The 14412-nt window shown below is 29.8% G+C and overlaps 2 protein-coding genes across 2 annotated transcripts; one reads left to right on the plus strand and one right to left on the minus strand.

Annotated features, from left to right (window-relative positions):
* Positions 1–790: 790 nt before the first annotated feature.
* LOC136779476 (uncharacterized) lies at positions 791–2580 on the minus strand. The gene is made up of 6 exons (XM_066737099.1): positions 2486–2580; positions 2150–2344; positions 1718–2069; positions 1439–1639; positions 1145–1359; positions 791–845 (listed from the first exon to the last, which is right to left on the minus strand). The coding sequence occupies exons 1-6, from the start codon at positions 2578–2580 to the stop codon at positions 791–793; spliced, it is 1113 nt and encodes a 370-aa protein (XP_066593196.1).
* Positions 2581–2887: 307 nt separating this feature from the next.
* LOC136779477 (uncharacterized) lies at positions 2888–4136 on the plus strand. Its single transcript, XM_066737100.1, has 5 exons — positions 2888–2982; positions 3124–3318; positions 3399–3750; positions 3829–4025; positions 4109–4136. Exons 1-5 carry the CDS (start codon positions 2888–2890, stop codon positions 4134–4136), a joined length of 867 nt encoding a protein of 288 aa, XP_066593197.1.
* The last annotated feature ends 10276 nt before the right edge of the window (positions 4137–14412 follow it).

A 14412-nucleotide genomic window follows, 5' to 3' on the forward strand; every position in this document is an offset into this window, starting at 1 on the left:
TTTTATTTTATAATATTTAAACAACGGAATGTTAATAGATGGAGGCTGGAAAGTTTATGTGTATCAGAATGACGAGGTTGTAAATGAAAAAAGTCCATTTCTTTGTGCAATTACGTCGAAATATATACAACTTCAAAACTCTTTTAGAAAAAACAATTTAATAACATAAATAAAATACGAAAAAATTAATACATGCTGTCTACGTAATACAGAGATACAGCTATACATAAGAAACCTGTTCATTTTCAATTCTGAAGCTTATATATATAATTGGCCGGTGCTACACTCTATATGCCAGACAATTTCCGCACCTACAAGTTATTAAATCAGTCACACGATGTTTTAAGCTTTCTTGCCATAGGATTTGGATTTAAATAATTAAGTGAACTTTAAACTATTATGACATATATTCATATGCTTACCATCAATTTTACCACATTTGGATAATCTCCTTTCATTATTAATTGTTTCTTTTTGTACAACAATTGTGTTTTATCTGTAAATAATCTTATTTAATCTTTCTTTATTATAATATAATAACAATGGTATAAAGGTTGAAAAATATACACCTTCGTTCAGCATTTAATAAATGACTTAATTGTTATAATGAGTTTTACCTGTCTTTTTTAAAATCTGCCTATTTTTTATTAAAAGGGTCTTATTTTGAAATGCAGATATTGCTAAAAATTCATCAATTTTGGTATAATTAAATTGATCCCAACTATCTTTTAGGAAATGTTCAAAATTTATATCCGTCCGTTTTCTTTTGCTGACTTTTATATTTAAATTATTATTCATTTGCGAGAATTCTATCAGCGTTTTTATAATCACATGTTTTAATTTTACTGTGGAATTTGAATTAAATTAATTTATAATAACATTAATTTTAGTTGAATCAATATTTTATACATTACAGAAAATAATCTGTAGTATTGTAATTTAAGCAAATTGCCTGAAATTAGAGAGAGAGAGAGAGAGAGAGAGAGTATGCTTACATATAAATTTATAAAATGTCGGTCTTCGCTTCATTAACTCATTTAAATATCTATGATAGCGTTCTTGTCCGTTATTAGTTCTCATTTCTTGTTTAAAAACGCTAAGTATATTGTGATCAGTTTGATCAATCCAAAATTTTTTTACATACTTTAAAAAATATTGCAAATTAGGCATGTTCTTCAGTTCTTTTTCCGCACATATATTATTTTTGACGATCCTAAATCCTTCAGGAATACATGCAGCAGGTAAAAGGGGCAAATTGTATATTTTCCTGAGAAGGAAAAGTCCCTTGATAAGCGTTTGACCTTTTTTATTTTTTAAAGTACTAAATAATTTCAGCTTTCTAGCCTGCTTTCTAACATTCTAAAATAAAAGAAATATATTTACAGAAATTTTAGTTAAAACTTAATTTTTAATGATACATATATTTCATTATACTTACATACACATAATGAAAATAGCATCCTGTAAGTTTGCAAGAAGGAAATACTATTTTCACTGCATTTTGCAATCCTAATTCAAAATCCATCATCATATGGTTAATTTCTAAATTTTGCAAAACTGACTGCTTCAGAAATTGCAAAACTCCTATATATTGGGCTTCACTTTTCCCAGCCATCAAAACCCAAACGCATGGTAAAACCTTTACATTAATTTCCATTTAATGATATTATAAATATTATATAGTTTCGCATCTCAATCTATATACGTATATAGTTACCTTATTATTGACTACGCCCATAAGAGTTAATAATTGGTAACTATCGCTTAATTTAGGCATGGAATAGTAGGTAGCGTCCATACTGAAGCTTTTTATATTTGGAAACATTTTTATTAATTCGCAGTCATATAAAATAACTTGAGTTTCCGAGTTAACTTCGATAACATCTACAGTTATTTTATGTTCAATGTTTCCAAATGAAAATGATAAAGCCACCTGCCACATTTCATTATTTTTCATTAATGCAATGTCCTTCAAGGATTTTGGTTTGAATGGGCAAATTTGTACTTTTTTTCTAATTAATGTTCTTTTTACATATTTATAGCTAATCCTGCTGGCAGCTTCGACGTGCCTGCAAATACATATTTATCTATGATCACAATGAAAATAAAATGTTCGTATAGCGATTTATTATATTTCCACAAAACTGACCCTTTTGATTTATAATCACATGCATCTCTAGTGGAAATGGGACTATCTTTCACAGTATTCAATAAATCCTCCCTAAATAATGCATCCTTCAAATATTCCCTCTCCATTTCGTGGTTGTGATTACAGCCAGGATAAAATAAATTTTGTATGAGTTTGGCACTTCCTTTACATTCTCGTCTTTTACATCTCAAATAGCTAAATAAATATTAAATAAATTACTTGTATTGCTATATAAATAATAAATTAATACACTATTATCCGATACACCAAGATCTGACTGAAATCATTTGATTCGCACATATGGATTTATGCGCGAATACACTAATGTTTACTTACACAACTTCGTGCCCAGCTTTATTCATTTTTTTTACGTTCACGTAATAGCAAAATCCATCCTCTTTAACAATTCTAGTCGTCTTTAAATTATTCATTTTAATGGTTTTTACAAATTTTCTTGAAAACTTCGTTGCTATGTTTGGCTACAGTCGGTATAAAACAATTGAAAAACAAAGATAATGCTTGGATCCAGCGGATTCAACAGTTGATTGGGCCATAAGTGTTATTATGTGATTTGGCCTTAACTATTGGTTTGTAACCAATCATATAATAACACTTATGGCCCAATCAACTGTTGAATCAGCTGGATCCAAGCATTATCTTTGTTTTTCAATTGTTTTATACCGACTGTAGCCAAACATAGCAACGAAGTTTTCAAGAAAATTTGTAAAAACCATTAAAATGAATAATTTAAAGACGACTAGAATTGTTAAAGAGGATGGATTTTGCTATTACGTGAACGTAAAAAAAATGAATAAAGCTGGGCACGAAGTTGTGTAAGTAAACATTAGTGTATTCGCGCATAAATCCATATGTGCGAATCAAATGATTTCAGTCAGATCTTGGTGTATCGGATAATAGTGTATTAATTTATTATTTATATAGCAATACAAGTAATTTATTTAATATTTATTTAGCTATTTGAGATGTAAAAGACGAGAATGTAAAGGAAGTGCCAAACTCATACAAAATTTATTTTATCCTGGCTGTAATCACAACCACGAAATGGAGAGGGAATATTTGAAGGATGCATTATTTAGGGAGGATTTATTGAATACTGTGAAAGATAGTCCCATTTCCACTAGAGATGCATATGATTATAAATCAAAAGGGTCAGTTTTGTGGAAATATAATAAATCGCTATACGAACATTTTATTTTCATTGTGATCATAGATAAATATGTATTTGCAGGCACGTCGAAGCTGCCAGCAGGATTAGCTATAAATATGTAAAAAGAACATTAATTAGAAAAAAAGTACAAATTTGCCCATTCAAACCAAAATCCTTGAAGGACATTGCATTAATGAAAAATAATGAAATGTGGCAGGTGGCTTTATCATTTTCATTTGGAAACATTGAACATAAAATAACTGTAGATGTTATCGAAGTTAACTCGGAAACTCAAGTTATTTTATATGACTGCGAATTAATAAAAATGTTTCCAAATATAAAAAGCTTCAGTATGGACGCTACCTACTATTCCATGCCTAAATTAAGCGATAGTTACCAATTATTAACTCTTATGGGCGTAGTCAATAATAAGGTAACTATATACGTATATAGATTGAGATGCGAAACTATATAATATTTATAATATCATTAAATGGAAATTAATGTAAAGGTTTTACCATGCGTTTGGGTTTTGATGGCTGGGAAAAGTGAAGCCCAATATATAGGAGTTTTGCAATTTCTGAAGCAGTCAGTTTTGCAAAATTTAGAAATTAACCATATGAAGATGGATTTTGAATTAAGATTGCAAAATGCAGTGAAAATAGTATTTCCTTCTTGCAAACTTACAGGATGCTATTTTCATTATGTGTATGTAAGTATAATGAAATATATGTATCATTAAAAATTAAGTTTTAACTAAAATTTCTGTAAATATATTTCTTTTATTTTAGAATGTTAGAAAGCAGGCTAGAAAGCTGAAATTATTTAGTACTTTAAAAAATAAAAAAGGTCAAACGCTTATCAAGGGACTTTTCCTTCTCAGGAAAATATACAATTTGCCCCTTTTACCTGCTGCATGTATTCCTGAAGGAATTAGGATCGTCAAAAATAATATATGTGCGGAAAAAGAACTGAAGAACATGCCTAATTTGCAATATTTTTTAAAGTATGTAAAGAAATTTTGGATTGATCAAACTGATCACAATATACTTAGCGTTTTTAAACAAGAAATGAGAACTAATAACGGACAAGAACGCTATCATAGATATTTAAATGAGTTAATGAAGCGAAGACCGACATTTTATAAATTTATATGTAAGCATACTCTCTCTCTCTCTCTCTCTCTCTCTCTCTAATTTCAGGCAATTTGCTTAAATTACAATACTACAGATTATTTTCTGTAATGTATAAAATATTGATTCGACTAAAATTAATGTTATTATAAATTAATTTAATTCAAATTCCACAGTAAAATTAAAACATGTGATTATAAAAACGCTGATAGAATTCTCGCAAATGAATAATAATTTAAATATAAAAGTCAGCAAAAGAAAACGGACGGATATAAATTTTGAACATTTCCTAAAAGATAGTTGGGATCAATTTAATTATACCAAAATTGATGAATTTTTAGCAATATCTGCATTTCAAAATAAGACCCTTTTAATAAAAAATAGGCAGATTTTAAAAAAGACAGGTAAAACTCATTATAACAATTAAGTCATTTATTAAATGCTGAACGAAGGTGTATATTTTTCAACCTTTATACCATTGTTATTATATTATAATAAAGAAAGATTAAATAAGATTATTTACAGATAAAACACAATTGTTGTACAAAAAGAAACAATTAATAATGAAAGGAGATTATCCAAATGTGGTAAAATTGATGGTAAGCATATGAATATATGTCATAATAGTTTAAAGTTCACTTAATTATTTAAATCCAAATCCTATGGCAAGAAAGCTTAAAACATCGTGTGACTGATTTAATAACTTGTAGGTGCGGAAATTGTCTGGCATATAGAGTGTAGCACCGGCCAATTATATATATAAGCTTCAGAATTGAAAATGAACAGGTTTCTTATGTATAGCTGTATCTCTGTATTACGTAGACAGCATGTATTAATTTTTTCGTATTTTATTTATGTTATTAAATTGTTTTTTCTAAAAGAGTTTTGAAGTTGTATATATTTCGACGTAATTGCACAAAGAAATGGACTTTTTTCATTTACAACCTCGTCATTCTGATACACATAAACTTTCCAGCCTCCATCTATTAACATTCCGTTGTTTAAATATTATAAAATAAAAGTAATAATAAAATTTATATATTTCAACTAATACATTATTGTGAATCCTAATTTACCACTCCCATTATATAATATAGAGGAGAAGAATAATATATTTGCATCACCCTTAATCTACACGTTTTCTTCCATTCTTATCTATTATTCCGACCTTCGCTCCCTTCCTGTCCTCGCTCACACCTTCTTTCTTATTTCATTTAATTACACAATCAACCACCTCCTCATCCAGTCATCCCTGCTTCCATCTTTTCCTAAATATCTTTTATTCAAGTACTCACTCCTGCCTCGACTCTCTCGTCTCTCCTGCATACTTCAATCACGTATTTCCATATTTCATTTATTGAATCTGCACACAAATCCTTATAATTTTCTCTTCCTTCATTTAGCGTTTAATTTCTCTCTTCAATCTTATTCCATAATTTAAATATTATTGCTACCCTCCTCTTCAGCTTTCAATTTCTTATTCCCTTCAAATACTTCTTTGTTTTCTCAACTCTCTTCCCCCAGCCTCTACATTTCATTCCTTCCTCAATTCAATTTCAAATCCCTCATCTCCTTGTCTCCTTATCTCTATTTCATTCGCCGATTCTTCTATATTTTTCCAACTACCTATATATGACTCTTTCTGTCTCTTTCAACTTCAAATAACTTACTCAACTTTTTACCTCTCCATTCTATCTCTACCATGTAGTCAGTAGCTCACTCGTTTCTCTTTTCTTCTCTTTGTATTAGTTGAAAACTAAGATTTTTCTTAATTGCATTCTCCTGCATATTCTTCTGGTCAGAGAATAAGAGTTTATTCTTATTATTTAAATGAATTAGATGAGCAAGCTGTCATATAATTCTAAATCACAGTCAAAACTAAAATACTTAGTTAAACCATACTTTGTCTATTTCCATCCTGATTAATAATGAATGTAATTTTGTTTTGTTTCCTTGTTTCTAGCCTTACTTATTTATCCAATATATTAGCGTGGTGCCTGAAATTGTATTCAGAATTATAGTTTTACAGATATACAAATCAAATTAAAAACATTGAAAATATTTCTTTACATACCATTCATAGCACCGAAAATTTGTGCTGAAAGATGTTTTACAATAGTTTGGAATGCTATCTCAGCAACTCAGTATACATAACACCTACCATCTAGATATGAGACATGTAGAAGAAACTATCTTAGAGATTTTTGAAATTACCTCCTTCTAACATGTCAATTAACATTATCTCAGTAACAAATTATTTTTCATTCAAAAAATAATATAAAAAATTTAATTACATTCATAAATCTAAATTAAAGAATAAATACCATGAAACTTTTAATCTTTTAATTTAGTAAACAACTGCATAAAGAAGAAAATCAATATGTCATAAATTGGTTGATACTTTCAGATCAATTTGCCAACTCACATTAATATTGGTACGATACAGATTTAATGGATACATCTTCAATACTGGTCGGTTAGCTTGCATAACTGTTATATGCATTTTTCCTTAACTATGGATTTCAGCAATTCTTCACAGAGTAGTACGATGGTTTATGTCTGCAGTTAGAAATAAACACAGGTAACAGTTATAAACACAGTGAGATACTTTAATCTTAAAGGGGAAAGACTTTCATCTATACTTGATCACTATAATATCACAAATAGTATGTACATTGGCATAGGAAATGTCCTAAGGAGCCAATGAGGATATCAATACAACGCTTAATATCCTCAGGATTGTATTAACTTGGATCGCTAATATAATTATATTAAATGATTGTATTATTTACCTTACTTTAGCCAAGAAGACTTTAGTAACATTCTCTGTAAATTTCTTTTATCTATTAATCTGGAACAAATTGAAATCACCACGAAGTACTCCTTATTTTCACAAATAATAAACTAATATTTTATTCTTTCTAATTTTAGCTAGTTATCTGAAAAAAATTTCCTTGTTTCCTGTTTTCCATTAGTGTATTTAGTATAATATTTGTGTTATGACGTTTTTGACAGCTGAGCAGGTAGCCAAGATATTTCATTATTTTTTTCCGTAACTGTACATCTATATACTGTCCTCTTTAAATTTAACCATGTCTCATATGATAATACTAGATTTCTATACTCACTACGAAATTAGCTATCTCCGCCGCCATTTTCTCCCCATCAAAAAGTAGGACACTTGTCACCCTACCGCCGAAAACACTATACTCCGCGCATGCTATAGTGTCGACCGCGGTATCGGCACGTACGCCACAGCTTACCCCCACTTACGCGGTATCGTACGTGGGTAGCAACGGAGCAAGCGTATCGTCACAAATTGTTAAGGTATTTGAAAATCATATGCTAAACTTCCAGATATTGAAATCATTAATAAAATGAATGTTTAACTTTTTTGTCTTTAAACTGATGTGGAATATAACTCTCCGATAGGCTATATCATGTATACACACAATTTTCCAGAAGACAATAAATCTTTCTGATTACTACGATTAAAGAAAAGTAGATGAATATTTTCTAATCGTTATTTAATATTCAATTATAATACAAAAAATTATTAAATCAAATATTTATCTACGCTTTCCTAATCAGAATAGAAAGATATTATTTTTATTATCTGCAAAAAAATTATTCAAATTTAATTTTTTATAAGAATAACATTGAATTTTATAATATAATATATAATATATTTTTTGGTACTTAGTGAGATTTTATTTCAGATTGAATTACAATAACGTGTTTAGTGTTTCATTGTGCTGGGTTGAGCTGTAATATTTAATAGAAGAAGTCAGAAAGATTCCAGTTTACCATAGAAAGTGCCATAATGCAAAATTAATGTTGAAAGTTAAACCTAAGGAAAAGGTGGAGAAATTAAAAAAATTTGGATACCAATTTTTAATAGTGAAAGGCTTACAGGTGATTTTGGGCATAAACTCTTTGAAATATATAATTCAATTAAATCATAATTATAATGATAACATCATCTAGAAATGAAACAATGAAAAGAAGTCATCATTTTAATATTTTCCGTGTGATAGAATTTACCGTGAATAACTTTGTGAAATTGAAAGCAGTATATCCACAAACGAGAGGCTTCCGGTATATAAATTGGTGTATTTCCTAGTTTATATTAATGAAAAGAAAATATAAATGGTACTAAGTGTGCTGGAGAAAGTGCCATAATTCATAGTTGTTGTTGACGGTAACAGCTAAGAAAATGATGGATAAATATGAGCTAATTTATAAGAAGATCCTTGGGAGTGAAGTGCTTGCAGGTGAGTTTAGGCATACAACTTTGCAATTAGAAATAACATAGGTGATGAAAATTATAATTAAATCATGTAGATGTATAAACATGAAAAGAATTCATGATTGCAATATTTTACATGTGATCACGCATACGGTGAATAAAATTAGGAAATTGAATGCTGTATATTTAATAAAGAGAGGCATTCATTGTATAAATTAGTGTATTTCCTACTTTATATAAATGAAAGGAAAATATAAATGGTACTAGTGTGCTGGAGAAAGTGCCATAATTCAAAGTTGATGTTGAGGGTAACAGCTAAGAAAAAGATGGATAAATATGAGTTAATTTATAAGAAAATCCTTGAGAGTGAAGTGCCTTCAGCTGATTTTGGGCATACAACTTTGGAATTAGAAATAACATAGGTGATGAAAATTATAAGAAAATCATGTCAATGTGTAAATATGAAAAGAATTCATAATTTCAATATTTCACATGTAATAGAACATATGGTGAGTAATTTCAGGAAACTGAAAGCAGTATACCTAAAAAATATAGGCTTCCATTTCATTAATTGGTATATATTTTACAGATTATATAAATGACAAGAATATATAAATGTCACTAGTTTATCAGGGAAAGAGCCATAATGCAAAGATGATAGTGAGAGTAACACCTAAGAAAAAAGTGAATTTAAAAGTAAATTTAGAAACAAATTTTTGAAAGCGAAAGGCTTTAATGTGATTTTGGGTATAAGATGTTAAAAATATAACTCAAACAGTCATTGAATCCTATGTTAAATGCCTCTAAAAGTGTAATTATAATAAGAACTCATAATTGTAATATTTTGTATTTTATTTAATAGATATAAATTAATATCTCGCGCGAATTGAAGCTTTACATTATGAAACGATGAGAACATTGGAAATTATTTTGTTTGATTGAATTAGTTAAAACAATTTTTTAGTTTGAATTCCTATATTCTTACAAAACATTATAAGATCCCACAAAAAACAAGCTTCGCTTGTAAAAAAAGGACGGCAAGTACATAAGTCGTATCTAGCATGATTAATATATAGTAATATAAAATATTTTAATTAAAAAAAATAGTGAAATCCATGTGTTAAGCAAGTCTAGATTTTTACCATGGCGAAAATAGAAATTTGGAATAAAGGAAATAGTAATACAAAAATTACTTGCCGGGCCCGTAATATTCATGTGTAAGTTGCTATCTTGCAATATCAACATTGCTTTTCGTAAGTTACAAATGTGGCTATTAAATACAATTGCATACAACGGGCCAGGCAAATAATTTTTGTATTACTATTTACTTTTTTTGAAATTTCTATTTTCGCCAAGGTGAAAATTTATACTTGCCTAACATTTGGATTTTACTATTTTTTTTAATTAAAATATTTTATATTACTATATATTAATTATGTTAGATACGACTTATGTACTTGCCGTCCTTTTTTTACAAGCCAAGCTTTTTTTCGTGGGATTGGAAGAACACATTGTTCGGATGGAAGCTCGTTTATTTGGTTTATCATATACAGACGTAAGAAAGCTTGCGTATGAATTAGCAGAAATAAATAATTTACATCGTAATTTTAACAGAGAAAATAATGTTTAGTGAAGACTGGTCGTACACTGTTCAAAACTGAATCATGTACAGGTATAGTTTCTGCTTCCCTATACTATCTTGTAGCAAAAATGCTTCTCGCAAAATTGATTCATGTCCATCTCTCAACTCCCCTATACTATCTTATAGCAAAAGTTTAAAGGCAACAACAGACGAGACGCGACATCGACAAATATGAAGATGGTGACGTTTCGAACGCAGTAAAATTAATGTCCAAGAAACATTATTTATATTGGAAGCGTCAGGATGTCAAAAAATGGAATGCAAAGTAATGCAAATGTGATGCATATGGGTAATTATTTATAAAATGTGTAAAAGGGAAAAAATCGGATATAATTCTGAGCCTATAAAGAGGACAAAACATCAGATAAGTATCGGGAGCAGTAAATCAGAAGAAAGATTGTAGAATATATTGCTTTGTTAAATTATTCTCTGACTTTTTCAGGAAAACTGGATAATCATGGAAGCAGGAATAAATTATTGGTGATAGGAATCCTGATGAATATAAATTAATAAGACATTTTGCAAGGTAATTTGTTATATTTGCTCTACTACTTGCTGTGAAAATATAAGCTTTCGCAAGATAATAGATATGGTTAAAATCAGAGTCTACGTTATAATTTTATTTTAACAGATGTGGAACGTGTTTCCCCAAGCGTTAAGCCAATGTACAGAAAAATAAAGAGATTGTTACGCATAGGAGGTTCTTCGTGATGGTCTACTTGTGGTTTCGCAGATGATGGCATTAAGTACATCAATACAACTGTAAAGTCCAAGTATATTTGCAGTTTGTGGCATCCACTTCCAGAAATTCTTCAACTTCTAAATGGCAGACATATCTGTTTCTAATCTTTTGAGGAATTTGTTACAGCTTAATTGGCAATGATTGTAATTAAAGTCTCTTTTTTATTTTTAGCTAAATACACAGAAATAATTACCAGGAAGATATTTGAGACCGTAAGAAAAGGAAGCAAAGCAATAGATTCTTCTGTTTCGAAAGAAGGAAGCTGAAATAAATGATGCATAAAGCAATCATGGTCCATGCAATTATAAGGATGAATTGGATTTATTTTTCCGAGCACACAAATCTATTACTCATCTATATTTTGTCAAGTCATTACACACGTGAGTTTAATCATTTACCACAAAGTCAAATACACTTTTGCAAGCCCTAATGAAAACATGCATGATATCGACAAGTATTATGTTGCAAAACATTTTTTCATTTCTAAACTCTATTGTTTAAATATTTATTACAATTTTCATCTATATTGTTTGACAGCTAAATATATTAGGTTTACACTCTCTTCTTATTTAATGTTTTAAGTAAATTACAAAAAGATTATATTTTAGCACATCTTTCTTACAGGTCCAAATTTTCTAAAATGGATGTATCTCAACAACAAGCTGATTTATATATCTGGCGCATATAAACTAACCAATAAACTTTTAATGAAATTGAAATAAATTAGGAATTATGTTTGGATTAGTAATATAAATATTACAAATAAGCAAAATCAATTATAAGTGGCCACATACTTTTTGCAATTACATTTTGCAATGCATAATTGAAAGCAATAAGGTAACATAATAAATTGTAACATATAAGTATTTAACATATATATAGTTTATTCATTTTAAAAGAATTACAACTTTTTCTAAACATATTTATTTTTATATATTTTAATCTAATGCTTAATCTTTTTGGTAAAAGATCAGAAAATTGTATTAATAATATTTAGCATCATTTTGTTTGTAATGCTTCTTTTTCTTTTCTTTTCTTATAATAAAAGAATCTGACAAAACGTAATTCTTGTGTGTGAGTTCATAATAGTTTTCTTAATTAAAGATAGAAAATAGAAACAGGTTTTATATCATAAATGAAAAAAATATTTTGAAAATCTTCATTACATAGCACTGATGTCAGATTTGAAATTTTTCGGAACTAAAGTACAGATAAATACAAGCTTATGATACGTGTTTATGTTCGTTTGTGTGTATCCCCTATACCGCGCTTTTGTTTTGAAGAAAGAAGCTTAATTTTCATATTATTGGTAGTGGGGGTAGAATTTCAGGCATGCGCAAACGCGTACAAAAGCTTTTCACAGTAGATCAAAGACGGCGCGCGATAAATGAACGAACGGGATACAAATTTAATTATTAGAGGAGAAATATTAGCACTAAGCAATGAAGGATATAATTACAGCGAAATATCTAGAAAATTAAATATAGATAGAAGAACAGTGAGCAAATGGTTGAAGAGGTATGAAGATAATGGATTAGAAGGATTTTTAGACCGAAGAAAAGAAAATCATGGAATTGATAAAGTAACTGCTGAAGAAAAGAGGATTATTATTAATTCAATGGAGAATAATCCCTTTCAGCCATCGTCAAGAATTTTGCATGAGATAAATGCAAACATTACACATCAAACAGTTCGTAATGTATTGCATCGACATGGCATTCATTGTCACAGGCCTTGCAGAAAAATCAAATATAGGAATGAGCACCGTGAAAGAAGAATGGGATTTGCTCTTGAATATTTGAGTGCATCAGATGACTTCTGGGACAATGTCATCTGGACTAATGAGAAGGTATTTGTATCCTCGGCAGATGGAAGGATGTATGTGTGGAGACCAGACGATAAAAAAAAATGGATGACAAATATGTTCTCCCAAGAGACCGAAGCAGCAGAATATCACTAGCATTTTGGGGATGGATTTCTAGACATGGTGTTGGTGAGATTCATGAAGTAGATACGAAAATGAATTCAGAAATCTACATTAACATATTAGAAGATGTTATGCTTCCAACTGTAAGAGCAATATACTCTGCCGAAGATATGCCAATTATCCAATATGTACAAGACAATTCAAGTGTACATACTTCCCAAATTACAAGAGATTGGTTCAACGCCCATCAAGAAATTTCTTTGATTGACTGGCCTTCAAAGTCCCCAGATCTTAATGTCATTGAAAATATATGGGGCATTATAACAAAACGTTGGAGACCAGAAGCAGAAAGGACCACAGAAGCCTTAAGAGATCATGTGGTGAGGATGTGGGAGCAGTTGAGAGAAGAACCCCAAATTTGCGAGAATTTGGTGAAGTCTGTCCCTAACAGACTTATCGCATTCATTGCAAATAGAGGCCATGCAATTGATTATTAGTGGTGAGTAAAACTACATTTTTTTAAACTAAAGCTATTTAGAATTTAATTTGTAAAGAAAATAAAGCCATTAGGTTAAACCACTGAATCCCAACTACAGGATACCAAAGTTTGGAGATGCCAAGAGGGTCACCGTCACTTTTGGATCTTCTCACAGCTGATTCCACATCTTTAAGCCAAGATTTTATGAGACTTATGTTGCTTTTATTGCTTTAGATCTCCAATACTTTGTTATAATGCCCCATATATTTTCAATGATATTAAGATCTGAGGACTTTAAAGGCCAGTCGATGAATGAAATTTCTTGATTAGCGTTGAACTAATCTCTTGTAATTTGGGAAGTATGTACACTTGAATTGTCTTGTACATATTGGATAATTGGCATATCTTCGGCAGAGTATATTGCTCTTACAGTTGGAAGCATAACATCTTCTAATATGTTAGTGTAGATTTCTGAATTCATTTTCGTATCTACTTCATGAATCTCACCAACACCATGCCTAGAAATCCATCCCCAAAATGCTAGTGATATTCTGCTGCTTCGGTCTCTTGGGAGAACATATTTGTCATCCATTCTTTTATCGTCTGGTCTCCAAAACATGCATCCTCCCATGTGCCATAGAAACAAACACCTTCTCATCAGTTCAGATGACATAGTCCCAGAAGTCATCTGTTACACTCAAATACTGAAGAGCAAAACCCATTCTTCTTTCACATTGCTCATTGATATATTTGATTTTTCTGCAAGACCTGTGACAAAGAATGGCATATTGATGCAATACATTACGAACTGTTTGATGTATAATGTTTGTATTTATCTCATACCAAATTCTTGACGATGGCTGAAAAGGATTATTTTCCATTGAATTAATAATAATTCTCTTTTCTTCAGCAGTTACTTTATCA

Source organism: Prorops nasuta, unplaced genomic scaffold (genome assembly GCF_024137725.1).
Source record: "Prorops nasuta isolate Cenicafe-Biocafe unplaced genomic scaffold, Cenicafe_Pnas_1.2 PNAS00017, whole genome shotgun sequence".
Lineage (NCBI taxonomy): Eukaryota > Metazoa > Arthropoda > Insecta > Hymenoptera > Bethylidae > Prorops > Prorops nasuta.

Excerpts from the sequence above, each read along its gene's own strand:
- LOC136779476 (XM_066737099.1), bottom strand. The coding sequence starts at position 2,580 with ATGAATAATTTAAAGACGACTAGAATTGTTAAAGAGGATGGATTTTGC. Across the intron at positions 1,360-1,438 it reads GCTATTTTCATTATGTGTAT|AATGTTAGAAAGCAGGCTAG; the intron begins GTAAGTATAATG and ends CTTTTATTTTAG. Across the intron at positions 846-1,144 it reads AATTTGCAATATTTTTTAAA|TAAAATTAAAACATGTGATT; the intron begins GTATGTAAAAAA and ends CAAATTCCACAG.
- LOC136779477 (XM_066737100.1), top strand. The coding sequence starts at position 2,888 with ATGAATAATTTAAAGACGACTAGAATTGTTAAAGAGGATGGATTTTGC. Across the intron at positions 3,751-3,828 it reads TGGGCGTAGTCAATAATAAG|GTTTTACCATGCGTTTGGGT; the intron begins GTAACTATATAC and ends ATTAATGTAAAG. Across the intron at positions 4,026-4,108 it reads GGATGCTATTTTCATTATGT|AATGTTAGAAAGCAGGCTAG; the intron begins GTATGTAAGTAT and ends CTTTTATTTTAG.